At 39.1% G+C, this 25,876-nt stretch overlaps 1 protein-coding gene across 3 annotated transcripts; it reads right to left on the bottom strand.

Annotated features, from left to right (window-relative positions):
• Nucleotides 1–4,485: 4,485 nt before the first annotated feature.
• Nucleotides 4,486–24,965, bottom strand: LOC144647102 (uncharacterized). Of its 3 annotated transcripts, XM_078506855.1 has the most exons (12): nucleotides 24,704–24,965; nucleotides 23,776–23,832; nucleotides 22,622–22,678; nucleotides 18,081–18,192; nucleotides 16,602–16,843; nucleotides 15,030–15,195; nucleotides 14,120–14,431; nucleotides 13,054–13,225; nucleotides 11,657–11,805; nucleotides 11,240–11,418; nucleotides 9,626–9,812; nucleotides 4,486–7,445 (listed from the first exon to the last, which is right to left on the bottom strand). In XM_078506855.1, the coding sequence occupies exons 4-12, from the start codon at nucleotides 18,157–18,159 to the stop codon at nucleotides 4,777–4,779; spliced, it is 4,155 nt and encodes a 1,384-aa protein (XP_078362981.1). In that variant the 5' UTR covers nucleotides 18,160–18,192; nucleotides 22,622–22,678; nucleotides 23,776–23,832; nucleotides 24,704–24,965; the 3' UTR covers nucleotides 4,486–4,776. The 3 variants fall into 3 exon arrangements, with proteins under 3 accessions (XP_078362981.1, XP_078362982.1, XP_078362983.1); XM_078506856.1 differs by lacking the exons at nucleotides 22,622–22,678; nucleotides 23,776–23,832; nucleotides 24,704–24,965 and adding an exon at nucleotides 21,457–21,543; XM_078506857.1 differs by lacking the exons at nucleotides 22,622–22,678; nucleotides 23,776–23,832; nucleotides 24,704–24,965 and adding an exon at nucleotides 20,286–20,339.
• Nucleotides 24,966–25,876: the final 911 nt, after the last annotated feature.

The following is a 25,876-nucleotide window of genomic DNA, read 5'->3' on the forward strand; positions in this document are numbered from 1 at the left end:
TTTACTTTTTTCTAATGTTTTTTTCTGGTCCATTATTCAGTTCCTGTAAGGTAACCAGATGTGTGTAAGGCTGAGGTGTCTAAAGGAGACTTTGTGCCATGCTCTAAAGAAAGGCGCGTACCTGCCGAACGAGCCATGACTAAACACTTGGATGAAGAAGAAGATGAGGACGGAGATGAAGAAGAGGAAGGTGCAAGCCGTGGGCTGTTGTCGTGTCCTGTGGATGGGTGCATCTGCACCTATCAAAAGTACTACAACCTTGAGCGCCATTTGCTGTTCGGAAAGTGCAACCTCGTTTCTGAAAAGAACACCCTTTTTGACCAGGCAGTATTGGAGTACGCTAAGAAGATTCAAGAGGGTTGTTCCTTTCAGCCAACACTAGCTGTCCCGACGACAACTGATCATGAAGAGTGCCCAGAGGCTCCCTTAGAGCAAGGCTGGGCTCTAAAAGTTCCAAAGAAGGCCAGCCGTTTTAACGACAATCAGCGCCAGTACCTGGATGCTAAGTTCCAGATCGGGCAGGAGACTGGCCACAAATCCGACCCTGAAAAAGTATCTCGGGACATGCGATACGCAAGGAAGGAAAATGGTCAGCGGCTCTTTCAGGTTGACGAGTTCTTAACTGCGCAGCAGATTCAGGGATACTTCTCGCGTACCGCTGCAAAATTGAAACACGCGACATCTCAGTCAGCTCATGTAACCGATTATAACGACCTTCTGGCGGCCCAAGAGGAAGAAGCCTTCTCGTCTGCTCGCGCATCCATCCTAGACCAGTGCCAACTGGTTCATCCCATCGTGTATGACATACTGAATATATGTTCCTTGTATACTAGTAACAAGCTGACCAAACTCAGTGTTGCACAGCTGCGGTCAATCTGCGATTTCTACAACATGGAATGGACATCGAGGCCCAATCATCAAAGCGAAAAGCGCCTTACATTAGTTTCATTTCAGATCTTGTTGGGTCGTGTTCTTGCACGAGGGTTTAAGACTTAAATGTTGACTATTGCAACTGATTGAAGAGCTGCTTTAAAAAAACAAAAACTAATTGATAAATTGCTTAATAATAACTTGGCCCATTTAGTACATCTTGAAGTTATAGGGTAAAAGATATATTCTCAAATAAAGGAATAGCCAATAACAATGAATATTACAGAAAGATAGTCACAAAAAATGACACAACAGGAGATGTATTTAGATAAGTAAGCTAAAAACCATTATTTTTTGAGAAGGTGGGAGACGGGGAGGGGGAATTTTTCTGAGCAAGATATTTGTTTTTCACATGTTTCATTTTCATTTAACGAAATTAATTTTTTGGCTTTCTTGCACGATTATTTCAGCCGGTTTTTCTCTGCAGGAATTTATTTGGCTATTGTCCACCCCCTCCCCCCCCCCATCAGAAAATAACGGTCCGTTCCTAAGTGGCATCTGTTGAAAGTCACCCGAGTTAAGGTCACGCTTTAGTTTACTTAACAAAAATAGGGTAGGGTAAAAGGGGTCACTAACAACAATAATAAAATGTTTAATCGACTGTAAGGGAAGGATAAACGTCCTTCTGTAGAATCAAGCCGGCAAAATATAACAGCTTGTCAAAGGTCTATCCATTATGTAACGCAAGGTAACGATAAGCACAGTTGACTCAAACCAGCGAAGAATAGATGTTGTTTTCGATGGGCTTCGATTGGATTTTTTAAAGTTTTCAGGGTGCTTTGACTACTTATTATAAGGTACGAACATCATTTGCTTGTAGCTCTTGTTATCTGTGTTACAAATGAAATTCATTGATTTCAATTTGATCTGATAAAGGCTGCTTTGACCTTAACAAACGCTACAGTATGTTGCCCTATTTCCCGGACACCCCTATTTCCGGACACTTCGACTTAAAAATTTCGTATATCGTCGTAACAGTAAAAGTAAGTTAAATAAAAAGTTCAGAAGACTTAGCGATTAGTCTGCTTTCGTTTGCTCTTTTTTCTGCTCTCGCAAAGTGCGCGATATATTATATTTATTTATATTTTAAAGTAAAGGTAAAAGGACTAGGTTTATCAGCATATAATAAATTTTCGGTTTTCGCTCTTAATTTCCGAGCACGGTCATCAAAGAGTTAAGTTGAATTTTTGATGAGGTGTGCCTAATTCCGGACGCATACCTACAGCAAACTTGTTTCCCTATTTGAAAACAATTTTATGGAATAGGTCTTGAAAAACAAGCATTTTTGTAACTGTCTGTGCTGTATTAAAGCTTCGATACCTGTTTTGGTATTGATTAATCTTCCTTGGCGAACTTCGTTTCAAGTGGCCGAAACATTCGCTGAACATTGTTTATGTCAATGGCCTGATGATTTCCTCGCTAAAATTGAAAGAAAAATGCTTTAAATTTTGCCTGAAGGACAATTTTTCAAAAAAATAATCCTTTTTTCAGCCCTATTGACTTATATTTTGCCATGATCGGGAATAATATTTCCGAGAGAAAGGGAGTATTTTCCTCGTAACGATCGTCCGGAATTAGGGCAACTCGTCCGGAATTAGGGCACCGAATTTGACCAACTCTTTCCATGATTACAAAGAAGCCAAAGAGATTTAGAAGATAAAACTCCACGACCAACTTACCAGCAGTGGAAGCTACATTGTGGGTAAGTTTCAGCTCGTAAGTGCTGTTTTGAAGTAAGATATTACGAATAGTGCAAAAAGTGTCCGGTAATAGGGCAACATGTTTACTTTCTGTTACTTTGGAACTCGAGGTCAAATAAAACGGTTAAATTGTTTCTTATTTCTTAGAAATGATACAACACCACGCCAAATAGTCTCGCGAGTATGTTTTGGAACCCGTTGACAAGTATTATTAAAGCTGTATTGTTTAAATATGTTTATTTGTTATTCTTTTGTGAGTTTCAAGCATCGCGAAGCCGTTAAGGCGGAGCTCAAATTTCATGAAAGTACTACCTGCATTTTGGGCCGTTAAAAATCGTCTTTTTAGTTGCCCATGGTTTTGAAAACGGATTTTCAAAGAAGAAACAATGCTCTTTCACGTGGTATAAGTTTCTACACCTTAACTCATGTACCAGGCAATGATTTTAGGCGCTGAATTTTAGCAAGTTTGCCTTGCGTGAAATGTCTCAAAATGATGTAAAGAATTAAAAATCTTCCAAATATTCAATATTGATTCAAACTTAGAAAATAACCATTCAAAATGTGTATAATTATCTATTCTTTTTGATGACGTATTTGTTGTTTCGAAAGAGATCGTTTTGATTTTGAAATGGAGGTGAATGAAGTGTGCGGTATCAGACCCCTGAAACCGCTTCCGGGAGATGCAAAATCAAGATCACTTCCGTACGCCTTAAATATTTATCGAATCGAAGTATAAAAATATATTTATAGTTATAGTTCACCTAGGGCTTTGCTGTGAATTTTTTTCAATTTTTTTTGAATTGTTGCTATTGTAGGCCCCGGTTGAAATTTATGGCTCTTAATTTAAAAGACAACGTAAACTCTTACCTTAATGCCTACTTGTTCATTTATTTCTGTTCCAGATTAATTTTGTCGATTAGAGCCTTCAACATTCATCGCTTTTATCGATCTTTGAAAGAGAGAAAGAAAGCCGCGATTGAAGCAGTCTGGAAACGAATTGTGATGGCGGTGAAGCCGCGTTTTTTGGCGCGAAACTGAGCGATAAATCAGCGATTTAGCTATGGATGCTAGCGATACAATTTGTAACCTAAAATCATGTCTGATCCGGACCAGACTTATAACATCATCGAATGACAACAACTTTTCACTTGACTCTGAAGATGACTTCCGCTCAGGTTGACGGAACGTCAGTCACCAACAACAGTTCCTCTCAGAACTACTCTCACCCGGACGATCTCACTATACGACCCACTGATACTCCTGGGTTCAAACCATGTACTAAACTTGTCGTCTCTGTGGCTCGAAAAAGTGAATTTGACGATCACTCCCAGGGTTGCTACGTACTAAACACCATAGAAGGAGACCTAGTTCTTCTCTTACAACATGTAGTACAACATCAGCGCGAAACCTTTCAAACCGCTCATATTTTCTATTTTGAGCCGCAGAGGCGACAAATAAACAACTGAGGAAGACAATTTGCGCACGCGTGTACCTTTTCCTGGAATGTGCGTCTCTTTTTTTCACCTTTTCTTCCCCAGAGTCCACGATCCTTCTGGTCTTCGCCATGGATCGAGATCTCTGGCCGGCTTTAAAACCGAAAGCCAACGATTCACGGACTCAGTGTCAAATATGACAAAACTGATTGGCTGAAAATCTTGAAAGGGTACTCTGCGCATGCTCACAAATAAGGGCCGGCCAGAAATCTCGATCCTTGACACAGTCCAGAAGGATCGTGGTCTCTGGGAACGATAATTTCTCTTCACTGGATACGTGAATACATGTACACTGGATTACGTATGCATATAAAATGTGCATGGACGCATTGGGAATGTTACACAAACACAATACTTTTTGCCCTTTCAAAAGTAATTTTTATTACGTTACATTGCTTGCACATTCTTTGCTAAACCTAAAACTAATTTGAACTTTTACATTTTTCAGTTATCGTGGATAAATGCATATTTCTTCAAAATGTTTTCCAGCTACTGCTGTTGTGCAGTGAATCCCTTATTATGGAAGCTCTTCCATGCAACCTTTTTTCCTTTTCCTTCACCTTTTTTATTTTTTGCTTTGTCATTCTTTAGATTACTTTGATTCTGCCTTTATCCCTTTCGCCTTGACTGATATTTCCACTTTTGTCTTCGGGTTACTGTTCAGGTACTCGCGTTCCTTTCAGTTTTATTCTAATCTGGTTCACCTTTGTCAAATTCAGGCTTGGGCGATTGAGCTTGGCAGGAAGTTCCACACTCCAGGTGGTTAAAGCAGCAATTCCATCGTAGTATTCTTCGTATTTGTTGCTAACTTTACCAGACTGCGTCACCTCGTAGCTTTTATCTGGGTTGATCATGTAAGAGAACTCTGTCACACGAGGAGGAGCAAAAAAGTCGTATCGCGTTCCTTTGAATACATCTGTCATCATCCCGGTAAAGGAAATCCATGCTGTAACCACTTTCATTGTTTCATTTTCGCCAAACTTAGCACCTTCAAAATAAATCTCAAACTCCTCCACGTGAACCCGCTGGTGTCCCATGAAAATGCGTGGGTCGTTCTCGTCAAGCTTGAATAGAAAGCCTTTAGTGCGCTTGAGCTCTGAAATTGGACATTTGAGAGTGTTCAGTGCCAACCGGTTCCCTCCACTACTATCCCGCCTCCTCATCTGCTGCTTCCTCTGCAGCTTTCTCTGAGCTTTTTTCATCCGCTTGCGAAGATCCTTACATTCTCCATCGTCCGTAATGACTATGGTTGCTTCAAATTCCTGTGGAATGAAAGGTGCAAAGTTCTCAACAGCGTTGATAACAGCGCTGAGGCCCTGATTGACTTTCTCGTGTAAAGCGTACAAATCATCTGACATGGCAGGCATCACAGGACATTCCGACAACCAGTTGTAGAAATAGGAATCGCAGAAGGACATCAGCTTTTCAACCATAATGTTACGAAGTCGTTGCTTTTGCAGTGCCATCTCTACCAAAAGCTCTTCGTTCTCTTTTCTTTCAGCTAGTGCAGTGTCTCGAGATGTTTGTATATTTGCCCGTGCTTGATGCTGTTCATTCTTCAGTGTTAGTAGTTTTGTCAACCTTGCTAGAAGCTCTTGAACCGTGATTGACTTTTCATGGTATCCCTTCCCCCAAACTGCCACTGTCTGAAGCGCTGCTAAGTAATCGGATGCCCCTGAGATCTCGCTAGCTGTTCCAAGACCAAGAAATGCGTCTGCTTCTTTCTCAAACACTTCCCATTCTTTAATCATCACTGCCAAACTCTGGTCATTTTTCTCGGGCATGGATTTTGAATAGTAATCAGAATAATCACTGCTTGCATAAGGAAGCACATCGTAATGAACATCTGTGAACGCATTTGCAGCCTCAGCAATCTTGGCAACAGAGTCCATTATAATGTTTATCTGGAAGAGGGCCATCGAAAGTCCCTTTAGGTCGTCTACAAGAGAATTCAGTTCAATTGTAAAACCCATGAATGCCCCAGCCCCACCAGCAAATACAGTCGTAATTCCTCCGATCAGAGAGAACACGGCATTAGCAATCTGCTGTTTTTTGTAATTTTGCACCCCTTGTACGAACGTCGCTTTGGCAGCATCTATTGCAGTGACTGCATCGTCAAGTTTGGCTTTCATTGCTTGTGAGTCCGATTTTGCTGCTTCAAGTTCCTTTTTCAGGGCGTCAACGTCCAGGTCGTTTTTCTTCACGATAGTTGTCATGAGTTCTGTCATCGAGTTTGTGGCTTCAATCCCTGCTGCAAAATCTTGGGATATTCCCTCGAACCTTTCATATTTCTGTATGGCCATTTTAGCGTCATCTTTTATGAGGACTAGAATCTTCTCATGTGCTTTAAGCGACAGGTATGGTACTTTGTAAAATCCGCGAGCACGAAGGGAAAGATCTTCCATCATATTCTTTGCATCCAATCTTATAGCATCCACAGAGCGTGTATCTATTCGTTCCTTCTTAGCCGCTCGAACTTCATCTAAAACGGTCTGAGTCAATACAACTGGAAGACTTCCTCTGAGCAACTTGCCTTCCTTTGCAATTGTGATTCCTTGTGCAATGACCCTTGCACAGTTTAACATCGTAGAATAGAGTATAACATCGAGAGATTTCTTTGGATTTTGTTTGGATTTGATAGCGGCTTGTATTGAATAATACCTTGTGTTGTAGTTTCCAGAGCACGAAAAAGGTACTGACGATTTAGATGTATAGATATTCAGAACTGTTCCTTGGACAAATTCTGGAGACGTAACCGAGTACTTGTTTTGACACAAAAGATTTCCATTTTCAACTTTGACAGCTGCTCGGCGACCTTTTCCGGCATGGTTATTCCACAGCACAATTTCTCCTCCGTCTTCCTTCAGGATCTCACTGGTGAAGAAAGCAACTTTGGCCAGGCCATTTGGAAGCGTTAGAGTCCCGGATATAATTATTTGGTGGGCATAGACTACGAGTTCGTAAGTGTTATCTCCTATATATGGACTCAAATCAGATGTCTTGATATTCAAGAATCGAATCTCAACGTGAGACTTAAGGCTGGTCACACTCTTCAGTCGACTGTTTTGGTCGTCATCTACAAACTGGCACTGAGTATAGCAGTAGTTATTAGGGCATTGTGTGCAATTTGCTCCATCTGTGTTCAGCCTATACCCAGTAGGGCAGACACACATGCTTGTGCCGGGTCCTGTGTAAACACACTTGGCGTTACCTTGACAACCACCATTACTCGTCTCGCAATTGTTGATGGGAAAACAGTTTTCGCCATGCTTCTCGTAGCCTTCCACGCATGTACAAGGGTTACCTCCACAGAAGCTAGCATCTACAATTTAAAAATAAAGAAAGATCATCGTTAGCAGTGTCAACAACAAGATCTGTTTGTTTCTGTTTAAAACAATAAGGTGATAAGAGACTGAACAAGCAACCATTTCATCTAGGTGTGTTTGGAACCGCAGTTTTACTGTAACATATACCTTGAAGGGTGATCTTTTATTTGTTTGGCCATTGAACTATTCGACTGTTTTATTCTAGTGGCTAAGGTGGTTGCAAAAACAAATACTTAAAATAACAGACTTGAGTATACCAATAAAATATGCGTTGGGTCTCAACGCAGTGCTGTGAATTATTAGCGTCCGTGAATAGATATCCGAGGGTCGTGAAAATATATCATAATGACCAAAGAATATTCGAACGTCTGACGTAGTTAAGATTTCGGTTTGATTTGTTTATTACTTAGTGGATGCGCATCCATTGCTTATGTAAGGTTTGCATTTTTATCCTTTTTCATGTGTTACCACGCACTTGCCATGTCAAATGCAATACTGCTCGCTTACCGAAGTCTTTACTAGCCTGTTCCAGGCGTTCGGTTAGTTGGGAAGCGGCGCAAGAAACGGCGAGCAAAAAAATGAGGAGGGGACTAAGGCGCGGGGGCGAGAGAACGCCTGTGAGCATTTTTAACAAAAGCTAGTTCCGGTATACCAGATTCTGGTATACCCTCTGATTGGTCAATTTTGACACCTTTTGTCAACACTCAAGCGTCCTTCAACTTGAAGTGAAATGAGATATGGCTGCGGCGAGTGACGGTCACGCAGAGTTCAACTCAGCAGTAAACAACGCACTGAAGGATTTTCTGGTTAGAAGTCTTCGCAAAGAACAGGAAGACTGTTTAATTTGGTCTATGAAGGAGAAGTTTTTCGGTATACTTCCAACCGGTTTTGAAAAGAGTCTGATATTTCAACTGTTTCCGCGTGTTATGTCGACGCTAAATCAAAATGACACAGTTTCAACGATAATTGCTTTTCAGTAAATACAATAATCTAAGCTTCGCTAAAATAAATATACATGCGATAAAGCACTTTCTAGTTTTTAAATAAATATTAAAACAACACGTTACAAGTGAAGTCGAATGCGGTCCGTCAAAAAGATAGATTTGTAAATGCTTGTATTATTGACAAATTGCTATTTATTCCTCGAAACTCTAAGCCAGGAATTCAAACAGGCTTCAGCCAGCAGACAATCAAAACAACATAAGCTAAAACATTCAGAAACTGAAAAGCGTAAAACAGCAACGAGAAAATTCCGGGCGAATTCAAACGGCCTCGAAAATATTCGTAAACAGTAGCGGTAAAACTCATCTTGATAACAGTTTGTTCCACGTCAATATTCATTGCTAAATCAATCTGGTCCAAAATAGCTTTCACCCAGAGCCAAGCAGCGCCGCGATCTACTTTGTGTGGTTGATGTACTTGTAGATTCATTTTCTGAAGTGTGTGAACGCTTCGCGGAGGGAGTTTCTCCCGTCGGCGATCTTGCATTCACTTGCCGCTTATAAGACGTTTCTCTTTCGACAATCCCCGAGAATAATTTTTGAACGCTGGCATGAGTTCTTGCAAGTGTTCTTGCGCAGGTTAAACAACAAATTTCAGGAAAACGTGGGTTGGGATTCAGTTCATGTCCAAAAGAACTTGCGAGGTCGGCCAACACCAGACACTCGGCTCCAGAAAACCCAACTAAATCTTTGTTTGAAACCGAATTAAATAAAGAAACTCTCGGTACCTTGTTCCCCTGGCACTTAACATTTTTTTGACAAAACCTGCAACACGTTGAAGGGCGGACTGACAATTCGGCGAATTCGCTTGCAGAAGACTCCGAGTGCAGACATTTAAACGCAGACGAAAAAATGCATTTCCCAACGTGGAAGAACTTGAGAAATCATATTTACCGGGAAATCTGTCAGAAATCTGATTGAAACTGACAACTGAAAACCACAAGCTTCAATGTCTGCGCTCATGTTACCCGGGCCCTGTCGGAGGTCTAGAAGTGGGCGGAAAGACCTTTTGTTATGAATGCTCACAGACGTTCTCTTGCTCGCCCTCCTCCCCGTCTCCCTCCCTCTTATTTTTTTTTCGCTCGCCGTTTTTCGCGCTTCCCAACTAACCGAACGCCTGGAACAGGCTAAGTCTTTACGGGTTACATAAATAACAATTAAAACAAAAAACTCACCAGCGAAATGAAACATTGAAGATTTGCCAGAACATCTTTTTTGAATCACCAACTTCTCTTCATCCGCAGGACTGTCCCCACCCCCTTTCGGCTTCACGCACTTGCCTCCGCTATAACCAAGAGTCGTCCCGTCGTAGGTCAAGTTTGCCACTGATCCAGTTGATGTACAGTCTGTTAGAGTCAGTGCCTAGTGACAAGAAACGAGAGCAAAACAGCACTTTATTACTAAAAGCCAATTTAAATCTTTGGCTTTCGTCAAAATAAAGTAAATATTTTGTCGACCTGAAAGAGTCGAAAGAACGTCTAATCTCTAAACATTATGCCATTATCTGATGAAGTTATTGGCTTCATTTCTCTTTCGAGTAAATGCATACAGAATTTAAAAACAGTCCAGACTTATCCGAAGGTAACGATGTAGCTGTTTTTTAAGGTTGCTAGATAAACACTGAGGCGGACGTGAGGCCCATTATGCGTCCAATGGCGCAACAACGACAGAGAATAAGATAAAAAGTGCTAGCGAAAGAGTTTTACACTCCGCTTGAATTAAACCTGACAACCTCGTCCAGTGAAAGCGCGCGAGTGATTGGTTTGTGATTTTAGGTACAATGTTAAACTGCAATTGGCACGAGAGCGCAGTTATTGTATCAGTTTTGGTTGAGAGTGAAAGATGTCGATGCCATCGTTAATGTAAATGTGATGTAATACGAAGCACCAATTTACTTATTTAGTCTAGTGATTGGCCTAAATTGCGTTCCAACATGCGCTTTCAACCTAAACACAAATCAGAGAAGGAACAATTCGCATTATACCATAACCGAGAGAATTCTCGCGCGCTGATTGGTCTAAAGTTATGGTCGATGAGAGTATAGACCATGAAAGTGACGTCAGATCACGCCACACACACGCTCGGGCTAGAAATGCGTAAGTTTGGTCTCCATGAATGAAAGTGAATTTCATCTTGTTTTGCTGAAGCTAGTACGCATTTGTTTCGGAAATCTGGTTTGGACTTCCACTTATATGATCTGTTGAAAGGAAATATACCAGGCTTTGGAATTTTTTGTCTAACTGAGAAGAACAGTGGAACCGGCGGCGGACTCAGCGAACTGCCAGTCGACGTTCAGTGAACGAGCGCTAACCAGATCTTCAGAAAGAAAAATCACCTTGCTCGCTTCAAGCGATAGGCACACACTCAACGAGAGAATAAAGGGTAATTAAAAATTGTTATTCATTGAATTCTTGTTCATCTTTTCTTGTATCATTGTCGTTTTTTCGTGTCGGGAACCTTTACGTCCCCCGGCAAAGTTTCTTCACGGTCAGGCATCGCTTTTAATAAGTACTTGTTCGAGTTTGTTATGTTATAAAACAAATCGATCACATTTTTCATGGTCTACACACTTATAGACCATAGAAATGACGCCATAAAATGTCCAAAACTTTGCAGTGAGACCACTCGCCTAACGGCTCGTGGTTCCACTTGAGTTTTGAACATTTTCTGATGTCATTTCTATGGTCTATAAGAGTGTAGACCATGGAAAAATGTATTCAATTTGTTAATTATCACTGGTCGGGTATTGAAAATCTAACAACAAAAATTGGAATTGCATCGTATCCAACCGTGCGATCTGAACCAGGATCTGCAACACATTTTCCACTTGCTACATGAACCAGTGGCGAAGAGAAGCTTTCTTTGTAGAAGACTTGTTCGGCAGACGTACAGGAAGCTTGAAACACAAGCCTTCCTGCTTTTACACCAACGCATTTGTCGCTTGAATGTTTTAGGTATCCCTGGATCCCTGAAGGAAAGAGATAAAACTGTCTATCAAAAATAGATTTGGACCCTTTCTATCTACCAGGCTTCGTTGAAGCTTGCAGCAGCTGTAGAAGTGCTGTGAAAAAATTAGACGCCATTATAGTATGCGTGTCTCGGTGGTCTGTCTGTCTGACTGCTGAGTTAATTTCTCTGTTTGTCTGTCTGTCTGTCTGTCTGTCTGTCTGTCTGTCTACATCTCTCCTTTTTGTTCATTCACTTACTTTTTAATGCAAAGCTGGCATATGCCTCTCCACACTCTGCCCTTTCAACTAACTCGGTGTCTTCAGTGGGGTCCAATTGCCCAGTCGCAGGCACAAGGCACTTACTGGTAAATACGTCTTGTAGAGAGTTTACGTTCGTGAACTGAAAACTTAAGGTATAATCAAAGTATAAGGACCCATATAGACCAGACTCTATGTCAGTTCAGAACAACAGCTGCCCCTTTTTCGGATGCCTTCAAATTCCTTTTGCAAGCTTTATTGTTTACAATAGAACAAGAGTGTCTATAAAATAAAGTTTTATCCTTTCAATCAATCAATCGATCGATCAATCAGTCAAACTAAATTAATTGAGGGTGACACGAAATAATTTTTCAACTAATTAATTTTTGGCCCTCTTTAACATACTAGTCTAACAGTTAAAAATCTACTATAAATTAAACAATAAATCTAATTTAAAATCTACTTAAAACCTAATTTAAAATTGAGCCTAATTAGTATATATCACTTAAATACCACAGCTTGAGTCAAAAGAGAAACAGAGAACTTCTCACATGTCACGGTTTAATACCTGTAGACGTTTCGCCCGTTCAGGCTTCTTGAGCAGAGTTGTTAAGAATTAAAAAAACTTGGAATAAAAAAATATTTACAAGCTTGGTCTTATATATCAAAAATATACTCACAAACAAAGAAGAAAATTACAAACAATGCAAAATTAAAAGCCTAAGAAGTTTTTTAAATTATGAATAAGAACTAATTAACATCACTTGGCTCTAGAGTATTACGTAATATGTCACAATTCAAAAAACACCGCAACAAGATCCTTAGGCAAGGCCCTTGAACAAAGCGTTTTTTAGCGCAACAAAAACTAGGTTACAGGATCCAGAAAGAAGGCCTTGTGAATTATAACAAAATCTTTAAATGATGCCCCTGAACGTAAGCAATTGTGTTGAGCGCTATACTCTCAGCCAATTGCAAGTAACAAGATCCCTGATTGGGCCCTTGAGTAATATGCATAGACTAAAACAAAAATATAACCTAAGAACACTTGTGAAAAGAAAAACAAAAACAAAAAATAAAAGCGTTGTCGGTTGTTAATTATATCTTATTCTATTCCTTGAATTTAATTCAGATCGTTTATTCAATCAATAAGGCTGAAGGGTGCAAGTTTGTGCACTCCAATAAGCTTCTCTCGTTAGGAGGCGTTCATCAAGGTTATTTTTGTTACTAAGGTTGGAAATTAAATATCATATCTATGTATCTTTTAAAGCCATTTGAGAAACACAGTTACCACGTTTTGTTAATGCTACAGAAACCGGGATAAGCTCCAGCCTGATGAGCCTCTTGGTTTGGCAGCGGGCTTTACTTTTTACCCTTTACATCATACATGTACTACTTACGGAGGACACTGTCCAAGCGACTCAGGAACTATGCAGTTTGCGCCTTGTTTGATACTCCCATCGCTTGACCAACGCAGGAGAGCAGTTTGACTTTTGCAGTCAGTTTTGAGAACCAGCCTTTGGTTTATATAATGAATGCATCTCCCACTTTTGTGCACGAAGTAACCGTATCCTATTAGAAAAAAAGGTTGTGTTAGATTGGTGCCTTCATACCCTCGACCGGAAATATATTCTCTTGTTGCAACGTTAAAACCTACCTAGATTTCCTGTCTAAACCGAGCTTGTAAATTTGTACTCAACAAAACAATGCAAATATTGGCTTGTTACTGCTAACACTACTAAATGGATAAATGAAGAGAAGATTCTCGCAGTTAAGCAGTTGCAAAAAGAAAGCCTGAATTTTTTTTCAGGCTTTCTTTTCGCAGCTGCTTAAGTTGTTGTTCATATATAACTGCGAGGATCTTCTCTTCATTTATTCATCACCCACAGTTCATATATATGATTTCATTTATTCATAATTTTAACTACTTAATGGATAAAAAAAGACGTAGCAAACAAAAAAACTAAAGAGAAGAAGATGACGTCAGCAAGTTGCTAAGGCGGTCAAAACACCAGCTAATAAACACGAACTTGAGAAGTTTTTGCAAAAAGGTTAATAACAAGAGGTTAATAACATTCAATGCAATAGTGAAATAAAGCGACTTAAACTCCTTAAAGGAATTATGAAAGAGGCGTGAGAAATTGAAAACACACAATTGAACTCGATCGACCTTATTCTTTTGTTTATTTTTATTCCGCGTTCAAATAAAGATTGTAGAATAAAAGAACCGACTACATTTGGTATCTTTAACGAATTTAAGTTTTATTGTTTCACCATATAATATACTAGCTTAGTCTGTCTGTACGTGGGAGAATATTGACTCCTCGGTCGTGATCCCTGGCCTAAAATTAGCAAAAACTGTCACTGGCATTGATATGAGATGTTTTGAACTGTCATTTGGCCATCAAGAGTCGAGCAGTTGACTGGGAACAAATACTATTTTCAGTCAGTCGTTTTATTACTCACCCTCACCGACGAAGTCTTTGGGACTTGGCAAGTTATCGCTAGGACAGCACATAAAGCCATCAACGTAATAGTCAGACGTTTGCGAAAGTCTTTGGCAAGTCGCAGAGTTTAGGAACGTGCCCCCAACCACAAGAAGAGCTTTGTTCGAGCTTTCACCGGTAACGCCAGCAACACTCTGACCCCCAGGACTTGTGGGGCAAACTTCAGCGGCAGTGCAGAGACGTCTGTTTGAATAATCGCAGTGATTTGCGCTCGTATCAACACTCGAAGCTGCAGCAGGGGAATCACTACCAAACCAAGTTGTCCCTTTAGCTGAAAAACGGAATTCACATATTTTTTTTATAAAATAGGTAGTAATAAAACGGGGCGCTAAGAAATGCAGAGGCACCACTTCTTTATCAAGTTTCCAGAAATGCTGATGATTGAAAATTGCATTATACAATTTGATGTCTAAATTGTAGTGCTGAAATTTTTGGCATTTATGAACCAATCCACTCTCCGAGATCCAGGGACAATAAGTCAGGGCGAAAAGAAATCTGGAACACGGTTTACTTCGTTTTGCCCCTGTAATTATAGTGTCGAGAAACTTAGACAAGAAAACCCCGTTGTTTAACAGAGATCTCCTCGATTTTTTTCAAGAGCTGCATAGCAAGTACGAATATCCTCAGGCTCAGTGGATATCGGCGAATTTTCAATATTAAATATATAATAAAAAATACCAAACTATCTGTCTTTCTCGTCTCAAGAGCTCTCGTTTTTTTGGTCACGCGGTCGCCGAAACGAAGATCAATGGAGGGGAGAGAAGGAAGTTTAGGGTCTAGCATTTCGACAACTGATTACTTGAGATAGGTTTATTTTATTTTAGCGGTGGTCGCTATAGATTTTAAAAGATTTATTTTATCATACCAACCAACAAATCGAAGAAAAGAATCTTGATCGCAATCCCGTCTTTCTATCGATACGGAATCTTCGCGCACGACTATGCATTGCTTAATGCCCAGCCTTACATTCATCAGCTGGTGGGGTTGCATGTAGAATCTGTTAACTCCATTTGCCCATATGAGACCACAGGGAGCCTGTGGGAGCAATTGCAGTGTATGAATACCTTATAGTTGAAGCGTTATTGTTAATGAACCGTGATCTTCAAACAAGAGCCCCCAATCTCTTTTCATGTCTTTTCGGAATAAGCGCCACACTCGAACGATTGCCCAAACAAGAGAACAACTCAACCTCCCTTGAATAATATTCCCGATCTTCACAACGTTCCCCTCCCCCCTCCTAGTTTAAACACAGGCATCAGAGGAGTTCAATTAAGGTCATTGCCCTGTATTGCATTGTACATTTTTACTGCGTAGAATTTTACGCGTAATTAGCGCGTGCACATAAAAATGGCGGCTTTTTTCTATGCGGCTTAGTCCGCGAGAAAAATATATCGTCTCTTTTTCGTAAACTATCTATATTTTCTCAGATGTTGGGTGTAGCGATCAAGTTCTTTCTGTGAACCAAAAACAGATCAATTCTTATGTTTGAAAAATAAATATCACTGGAAATGTGTACTTTGCCAGTACTCGCAAGGGAATTATTCAGGAATTATGCGCTATATACAATGTCTTCCTGCACCTAAAAGAATATGGGGACCCCATTTTCTTATTTCAAAATATAAGTCCCCTTAAACGAGCACGGTGACCCCCATTTTTTAATGCATTAATTAAAACTCCATACGGTTGTCTACAGTGTATCGCGATTTAAAAAAATAATTCTACATTGAGATGTTTTTATTTGAATGCAGTAAAAACACGTTTTAAAGTAGTGCTGTTTATGTGCGCACGAAACAAAATCTTTAATTTCTTTCATTATATTAATTTCTGTTCAATAAGAATAGTTTATAATATACGATCAAAGTTTTACCAATATTGTAATGCAAGTAATGACTATTTTCCAGAAACGATGGCTCCCCATTCGGATTTTTAGGGTTCATAATATATACCTCGCGGGTCGTATATTTACTATAATAGCCGTTCATTTTGCACAAAAACTAGCGCGGTGACCCACGTTTTTTATTTCATTCTTGTAATTCTCATAATATAATTGTAACCTGGACAAAGTTTTGGAAAATTTAAAATGAGAGGATCTGCTTATGCGCTTTAGAGATATTGGCTGACTACAGGCTGGGCGGAGCTTTGCGGAGTCGTGAGAACATCGTTCAGATTGTATTGAAGAGAAAGCTTAGCTTTCGTGAGTTGTTGAAGCTGAGAAATCAAAATTGTTTTCAACCCTGAATATCTCTAAAACTAAAAGCTTACCTCGAATTACACAATTTTTTTGCGCGCCATTTAATGTATTAGAAATTGTCTCTACGACCCCTTCATAACGTAGATAGAGAGGATTGTATTTATTAGCGGAATGTGTCAGCGGAATTATGAGATCAGCGGAAGTGCATCCTTATTAAAAAGGTGCATGTATTTAAGTGGTGTTTACGTACCTTGAACAAATGTGTTTTTGGTATAAACGGGGAGACTAGAACACACTCGGGCAGGCCAGATACTGTGACGGTCCCGTTTGTGTGAAATTCCCACGCTGGACAACTAGAGTGACCAATAATCGCTTGATTTTCGTCTACATATTTTAACCTATTGTCCAAGTCATCAGGTCTCGTTTCGCCTCCTTCGCGAAATTTGATGCATTTCTCACTTCCGTTGACTCGCAATACTCCCGTGATAACACCTAACCAGTTTGAAATTAAAAAACGCACATCAGTCAGTTAAAAGCAAAGAGTGATTCAGATACACTAATTTACTAACTAAACTGTTGCCCTAGTTCCCTTATCGGGGCAAAGTACGAAGATTTTGGTGAATTTAATTAATCTTTTTCCCCCACAGTCGGATAAAGCGAGAGAATTATTGCTTTTAAAATATGGAGTTTTGAATTAAGAGAGACATGAGAAACGAACGAAAGAGGACAACAATGAAACTAATTGCTTATCACCCCGTTATCAAGAATCAAACTGGTCAAGAACTGCCTTCTCCACAGGCTTTTCCATGGCTGATTGAGCCCGGATTCTGATACAGAGTAGCGAGTGGGAGGATTGCGAGTCAGCGCGTAGCGCGAGTTGGAGGGTTGGAAGCGAACGCTGGGTGATGGGAATGGAAAACCTTCGCCCGCGCATTTTTCCCAACGACAACGAGCCACTGGGGACGAGGCAGGGTCACGAAATCGAAAACTAAGGGCCTGTTTACAAGCAGGTAGGGTAACCCTAGTGCTAGGGTTACCCTAGCAAGAAGGTTAGAAGATAGCCCGGGTTTACAAGCAAAAATTCGCAGGTAAGGTAACCCTACTACCCGGGTCAACTTACACCGGTTACGCTTCAGTTAAGGCCTTGTAAAATTTTGTCGTAAGAAGCTGATATTCGAAAATAATTCCGTTCCAGTGCAAAAATACGACAAATTGTGAATGAACACGATGTTTCTTGGTCACAATTCGCTGTTTTTGTCGGTATTTTAAAACATATTAGCTTCTTGGAGCCAAAATAAAGTTGTCCCGGGTAGGCGAGTTATCCCTAGCAGAGCGTTTACAAGGCGCTATGGTTACCCTAGCGCTCAGCTAGGGTTACCCTAGTGCTAGGGTAACCCTAGCTGCCTTGTAAACTCGTCGATGAAAAAAGAAGAAATGTGGGAGCGCTAGGGTAACCCTCCTGCTAGGGTTACCCTACCTGCTTGTAAACAGGCCCTAAATGTGCTCGTATTTTCAGCGGAGGCTTGACGCAACCAGCAAATAAATTTCTAGTAAACAGTAAATGGGCAATGGGAGACAGCTATCTGTTTAAGAAGTTTAGACAAACAGTTATTGAGGCACTACTGTTTATTTGTTTCATTTGTGTCCGAAATCCTAACTCTAACCAAAAATAGAGCCTGTACTTTTTAAAGGGAAAAATGTCTCTTTTAATTACTTGACCACAACATACCATTCTCAAAATCAGTAAATTCACTGAGACTGCTCTCTGCAGCCATCAAGAAGACCAGCCACACCACCAAGGTGTTCATTCTGGGTATTATTATTCCGTTACGTTTGAACTGCTGCAAAGGATAAAAGTAAAAGATAGAAACAACATATAACTGACATACAACAAAGTTCACAACCAATGTCTAATTATCTATCTATCTCTCTATTTATCGTCAAGTAATTATAGTTTCCTAGAATAAGGAGTAATTCCATTTCCCGAGTAAACTCGAAGCCCGAGTTACATCCGACATGCAGAGACGTGCAGAGTTTACCTAATTACCGAGTTAGGATTTTTTGTCAAGAATAAGATCGCAGCGCAGGATGGGAAGGTTGTGTTGAATACCGTCGACACGGCTTTCCTGTATTCTGATTGGCTGTATTTTCTATGGATGGTATAAATATATATATTTATCATATAGATAGGAGTCTACGCGCGCTCTGATTGGCTAAAAACCTATGTTTTATCAGAGTATAAAACATAGAACAATCATGTTTTATTGTTTTTCGTCAGCTTTCCTCGAGTGCTTCGCGCGTCGTTGACTGTTCGTTGGCTATAACCGCTCGTATCCAACAAGGGCGAATGGAATAATTGTTTTTATTAATTCCTTTTAAGTATAAATCCACTGGACGTTTCATTTTGATGTAAACAAAGTGAGGCGGGAAAAATTGTGGCGAGTGGTGTTCACTTCTTGAGTTGAATGAAACACGCAAGGAAAGCGAGCGAGAGAGTTTTCTTTCTAAGATTTTCTTTGACAATCTCCTCTTAAATCGTCTTTTCATACTGGAACTTGATTGTGACAGCAATAATGGTTTACGGGAAGATCCGAAGCAATAGCTTTTCTGGAAATTATACGCGTTGTTTAAGTCGAACGAAGCAAGGGACGGATGTCATCGAGACTACTATATTATGCTGAGACGAAATTGCACTCAGAGTCGGTGAAGTTTATTGAAGTTCAAAAAGACAAGATCAAGATTGAAAGGTTTCAAACTTACCTGAAATGCTTAGCCTTATTTTACGTCGAACACTGAATGAAATTGTGCTAGTTTTCTGGTTTTCCCGTAAACTAATTGCTGATTTTCATCTTTGTTCGGTCGCTCTCCATGTACATTTACAAGACCTTATTTTTAATTAAACTTTTCACTCGCGGCGTCTAAAATCTATATCATAAAGCAAATAAAGAAGCCTAAGCCATGTTTTATTTTGTCATAAAACACTCCGAGCATATGCATTTGAGAACACACGAGAAACATGAGCCGCAGGCGAATGTTTTCTACATTTCCCTCGTGTTCTCAAATGCCCGTCGTGTTTTATGACAGTATAAAACATGGCTTAGGCTTCTTTATTTGTTAAATAAACATAAATATCTAAATTTTCTTTAAGTGAGCTGTACCTGACGCTTTTCAATTTTCGATATCTTTTTCAATTTTTGATACTTTGACAGTCTACAGCCAGCAAAGACCCAAGCAAGCAATAAGAGGGGGACATGGGGGTTTGCGGTGTTTCTAATTTTTTTATGCGGTGTTGCGGTGAATAAAATTCCATTTTGCGGTGTTGCGGTGATCTCAAACCCTGCGGTGTGCGAAGTTTGTGTTTTTAAAAACCTATGGTGTTCGGTGAGACTAAATTATTGGCGGTGTAAATAGCTCATTCTGAGTTAACATTTTAGTCAGCCGTTAAAATACAAAATTGTTTAACCAAAAGCGGATTTTGGAAAGGCACGAGTAGCGAGCTGCGGAACCGACATGCAGAGCTAACAGAGCTTATTACATTTACAAAATAAAATATTTACTGATCAGATATCGTATATCGTATAGGATATCTTAGACGGTTGCTCGCTTGAACATTTAATAGTTACTGTTGAGATGGCGTTCCTCTGCGTCAAATTTCAAGCAACTGTTTATTTACTGACCAGTTTTTGTATATATTGCCGGTAAACTAACACCAAACAGCAAAATTATACAGAAATCGTTTAAGCATATATAATAAATACTAACAATCGCTTCACCAACACAAATCTATAAAATAGTTCTAAAAAAATCTTAAAAACGTGAATTGCACTGTTTGAATTGGTTCTCCCTGGTTTTGCTCCTATTCTGTGCAGTTATTACTGACGGAGATAAAACCTAGCTAACTGTACCAATTCAAATAATAACTGAAACAACTTACCCTTTAATATTTTCCTTTGTGTTTAAGATCTCAAAGGTGTGAAGGGCCCAGGCGGAACTCAAAACACAAATGATCAATAAAAAAGCGCGAATTGTCGTTACAAGTCAGTCACAAGCTTGTAATGATATAGATAAATTCAGCAGGTAGGTCGACAGATTACAAAGGAATCAACAGGTTGCACCTGTGTTCTCAGTGTTGAAACACGCTTGGTCACACATCTACTTATTAAACATCAATGTCGATAACGAAAATACTTTCATTGTAAAAAAGAGCGTTTTCGAAAAGTTCCGTTTTCGGTGGAAAATTTATTCGGATTAGTGTGGACGGTTGGTCAAACAGGAGAAAAAAAGATGCGTTTTCAAATTTGTCCGGATTATTTTTGGACGGGGCATAAAAGGCGGAACGTGTCATGGGCGTGTCAATGATCCATCAAGCGGTTTGCAGCGGGTGTCGTCACTAAACAGAGGGCGTCGTGTAAATGAATATATTTTTCATATGTTCACGCTTTTCGGCGCTTACCCGTATTAATATGTTTACCTTCCGTAGTTTTTCGAAAATTTTTACGATTTCAGAAGTGCGTTATAATTCAAGTAGAGGCATTTATTGGGAAAAGGTATTTTTTTTCTTGAACCAAAAATAAAAATAGCCCATTCTGAGTTAACATTTTTGTCAGCCGTTACAATACAAAAAATGTTTAACCAAAAGCGGATTTTGGAAAGGCACGAGTAGCGAGCTGCGGAAACCGACAGTGCTTATAGAGCTTATTACATTTACTAAATAAATATTTACTGATCAGATATCGTATATCGTATAGGATATCGTAGACGGTTGCTTGCTTGAACATTTAATAGTTACTATTGAGATGGCGTTCCTCTACGTCAAATTTCAAGCAACTGTTTATTTACTGACCAGTTTTTGTATAAATTGCCGATAAACTAGCACCAAACAGCAAAATTATACTGAAATCGTTATAGCATATAAAATTAATAGTAACAATCGCTTCGCCAACACAAATCTATAAAATAGTTTAATACACTGAAAAGTCTTAAAAACGTGAATTGCCCAGTTGAATCGGCCCTCCCTGGTTTTGTTCCTATTCTGTGCAGTTGTTACTGACGGAGATAAAACCTAGCTAACTGTACCAATTCAAATAATAACTGAAATAACTTACCCTTTTATATTTTCCTTTGTGTTTAAGATCTCAAAGGTGTGAAGGGCCCAGGCGGAACTCAAAACACAAATGATCAATAAACAAGCGCGAATTGTCGTTACAAGTCAGTCACAAGCTAGTAATTATATAATAATTCAGCAGGTAAGTCGACAGATTACAAAAGAACCAACAGGTTGCACCTGTGTTCTCAGTGTTGAAACACGTTTGGTCACACATCTACTCAATAAACATCAATGTCGATTACGGAAATACTTTCATTGTGAAAAAAGCGTTTTCGAAAAGTCCCGTTTTCGGTGGAAAATTTATTCGGATTAGTGTGGACGGTTGGTCAAACCGGAGAAAAAAGATGCGTTTTCAAATTTGTCTGGAATATTTTTGGACGGGGCATAAAAGGCGGAACGTGTCATGGGCGTGTCAATGATCCATCAAGCGGTTTGTAGCGGGTGTCGTCACTAAACAGAGGGCGTCGTGTAAATGAATACATTTTTCATATGTTCACGCTTTTCGGCGCTTACCCGTATTAATATGTTTACCTTCTGTAGTTTTTCGAAAATTTTTACGATTTCAGAAGTGCGTTATAATTCATGTAGAGGCGCTTATTGGGAAAAGGTATTTTTTTCTTGAACCAAAAATAAAAATAGCCCATTCTGAGTTAACATTTTTGTCAGCCGTTACAATACAAAAAATGTTTAACCAAAAGCGGATTTTGGAAAGGCACGAGTAGCAAGCTGCGGAAACCGACAGTGCTTATAGAACTTATTACATTTACTAAATAAATATTTACTGATCAGATATCGTATATCGTATAGGATATCGTAGACGGTTGCTTGCTTGAACATTTAATAGTTACTGTTGAGATGGCGTTCCTCTGCGTCAAATTTCAAGCAACTGTATATTTACTGACCAGTTTTTGTATAAATTGTCGATAAACTAGCACCAAACAGCAAAATTATACTGAAATCGTTATAGCATATAAAATTAATACTAACAATCGCTTCACCAACACAAATCTATAAAATAGTTTAATACACTGAAAAGTCTTAAAAACGTGAATTGCACTGTTTGAATCGGCCCTCCCTGGTTTTGTTCCTATTCTGTGCAGTTGTTACTGACGGAGATAAAACCTAGCTAACTGTATCAATTCAAATAATGAAAAACAACTTACCCTTTTATATTTTCCTTTGTGTTTAAGATCTCAAAGGTGTGATGGGCTCAGTGTGAACTAAAAACACAAATGATCAATAAACAAGCGCGAATTGCGGTTACAAGTCAGTCACAAGCTAGTAATTATATATATAATTCAGCAGGTAGGTCGACAGATCACAAAGGAACCAACAGGTTGCACCTGTGTTCTCAGTGTTGAAACACTTTTGGTCACATTAAACATCAATGTCGATAACAGAAATACTTTCATTGTAAAAAAAGAGCGTTTTCGAAAAGTTCCGTTTTCGGTGGACATTTTATTCGGATTAGTGTGGACGGTTGGCCAAACCGGAGAAAAAAAAGATGCGTTTTCAATTTCTCCGGATTATTTTTGAACGGGGCATAAAAGGCGGAACTTGTCATGGGCGTGTCAATGATCCATCAAGCGGTTTGCAGCGGGTGTCGTCACTAAACAGAGGGCGTCGTGTAAATGAATATATTTTTCATATGTTTACGCTTTTCGGCGCTTACCCGTATTAATATGTTTACCTTCCGTAGTTTTTCGAAAATTTTTACGATTTCAGAAGTGCGTTATAATTCAAGTAGAGGCGTTTATTGGGAAAAGGTATTTTTTTTCTTGAACCAAAAATAAAAATAGCCCATTCTGAGTTAACATTTTTGTCAGCCGTTACAATACAAAAAATGTTTAACCAAAAGCGAATTTTGGAAAGGCACGAGTAGCGAGCTGCGGAAACCGACAGTGCTTATAGAGCTTTTTACATTTACTAAATAAATATTTACTGATCAGATATCGTATATCGTATAGGATATCGTAGACGGTTGCTTGCTTGAACATTTAATAGTTACTATTGAGATGGCGTTCCTCTACGTCAAATTTCAAGCAACTGTTTATTTACTGACCAGTTTTTGTATAAATTGCCGATAAACTAGCACCAAACAGCAAAATTATACAGAAATCGTTAAAGCATATAAAATAAATACTAATAATCGCTTCGCCAACACAAATCTATAAAATAGTTCTAAAAAAAGTCTTAAAACGTGAATTGCACAGTTTGAATCGGCCCTCCCTAAATTTGCTCCTATTCTGTGCAGTTGTTACTGACAGAGATAAAACCTAGCTAACTGTATCAATTCAAATAATGAAAAACAACTTACCCTTTTATATTTTCCTTTGTGTTTAAGATCTCAAAGGTGTAAAGGGCTCAGTGTGAACTAAAAACACAAATGATCAATAAACAAGCGCGAATTGGGGTTACAAGTCAGTCACAAGCTGCTAATTCAGCACGTAGGTCGACAGATCACAAAGAAACCAACAGGTTGCTCTTGTGTTCTCAGTGTTGAAACACTTTTGGTCACATTAAACATCAATGTCGATAACAGAAATACTTTCACTGTAAAAAAGAAGCGTTTTCGAAAAGTTTCGTTTTCGGTGGACAATTTATTCGGATTAGTGTGGACGGTTGGCCAAACCGGAGAAAAAAAAGATGCGTTTTCAAATTTGTCCGGATTATTTTTGGACGGAGCATAAAAGGCGGAACGTGTCATGGGCGTGTCAATGATCCATCAAGCGGTTTGCAGCAGGTGTCGTCACTAAACAGAGGGCCCCGTGTAAATGAATTTTTTTCTCGCACGAGTAGCGAGCTGCGGAAACCGACATGCAGAGCTTAAAGAGCTTATTACATTTACAAAATAAAATATTTACTGATCAGATATCGTATATCGTATAGGATATCGTAGACGGTTGCTTGCTTGAACATTTGATAGTTACTGTTGAGATGGCGTTCCTCTACGTCAAATTTCAAGCAACTGTTTATTTACTGACCAGTTTTTGTATAAATTGCCGATAAACTAGCACCAAACAGCAAAATTATACTGAAATCGTTATAGCATATAAAATTAATACTAACAATCGCTTCGCCAACACAAATCTATAAAATAGTTTAAAACACTGAAAAGTGTTAAAAACGTGAATTGCACCGTTTGAATCGGCCCTCCCTGAATTTGCTCCTATTCTGTGCAGTTGTTACTGACAGAGATAAAACCTAGCTAACTGTATCAATTCAAATAATGAAAAACAACTTACCCTTTTATATTTTCCTTTGTGTTTAAGATCTCAAAGGTGTGATGGGCTCAGTGTGAACTAAAAACACAAATGATCAATAAACAAGCGCGAATTGCGGTTACAAGTCAGTCACAAGCTAGTAATTATATATATAATTCAGCAGGTAGGTCGACAGATCACAAAGGAACCAACAGGTTGCACCTGTGTTCTCAGTGTTGAAACACTTTTGGTCACATTAAACATCAATGTCGATAACAGAAATACTTTCATTGTAAAAAAAGAGCGTTTTCGAAAAGTTCCGTTTTCGGTGGACATTTTATTCGGATTAGTGTGGACGGTTTGCCAAACCGGAGAAAAAAAAGATGCGTTTTCAATTTCTCCGGATTATTTTTGAACGGGGCATAAAAGGCGGAACGTGTCATGGGCATGTCAATGATCCATCAAGCGGTTTGCAGCGGGTGTCGTCACTAAACAGAGGGCGTCGTGTAAATGAATATATTTTTCATATGTTCACGCTTTTCGGCGCTTACCCGTATTAATATGTTTACCTTCCGTAGTTTTTCGAAAATTTTTACGATTTCAGAAGTGCGTTATAATTCAAGTAGAGGCGTTTATTGGGAAAAGGTATTTTTTTTCTTGAACCAAAAATAAAAATAGCCCATTATGAGTTAACATTTTTGTCAGCCGTTACAATACAAAAAATGTTTAACCAAAAGCGGATTTTGGAAAGGCACGAGTAGCGAGCTGCGGAAACCGACAGTGCTTATAGAGCTTATTACATTTACTAAATAAATATTTACTGATCAGATATCGTATATCGTATAGGATATCGTAGACGGTTGCTTGCTTGAACATTTAATAGTTACTGTTGAGATGGCGTTCCTCTACGTCAAATTTCAAGCAACTGTTTATTTACTGACCAGTTTTTGTATAAATTGCCGATAAACTAGCACCAAACAGCAAAATTATACAGAAATCGTTAAAGCATATAAAATAAATACTAATAATCGCTTCGCCAACACAAAGCTATAAAATAGTTCTAAAAAAAGTCTTAAAACGTGAATTGCACAGTTTGAATCGGCCCTCCCTGAATTTGCTCCTATTCTGTGCAGTTGTTACTGACAGAGATAAAACCTAGCTAACTGTATCAATTCAAATAATGAAAAACAACTTACCCTTTTATATTTTCCTTTG

This window comes from Oculina patagonica, chromosome 3 (assembly GCF_052425735.1).
Source record: "Oculina patagonica isolate OP01 chromosome 3, crgOcupat, whole genome shotgun sequence".
NCBI lineage: Eukaryota > Metazoa > Cnidaria > Anthozoa > Scleractinia > Oculinidae > Oculina > Oculina patagonica.

What these genes read in the sequence shown, in the direction of transcription:
- LOC144647102 (XM_078506855.1), bottom strand. Translation starts at nt 18,159, where the DNA reads ATGAACACCTTGGTGGTGTGGCTGGTCTTCTTGATGGCTGCAGAGAGC. An exon ending in ATTTACTGATTTTGAGAATG is followed by an intron (nt 16,844 to 18,080) that starts GTATGTTGTGGT and finishes CAAACTGGTTAG; the next exon opens with GTGTTATCACGGGAGTATTG. An exon ending in TTCTTTTCTTCGATTTGTTG is followed by an intron (nt 14,432 to 15,029) that starts GTTGGTATGATA and finishes TCCGTTTTTCAG; the next exon opens with CTAAAGGGACAACTTGGTTT.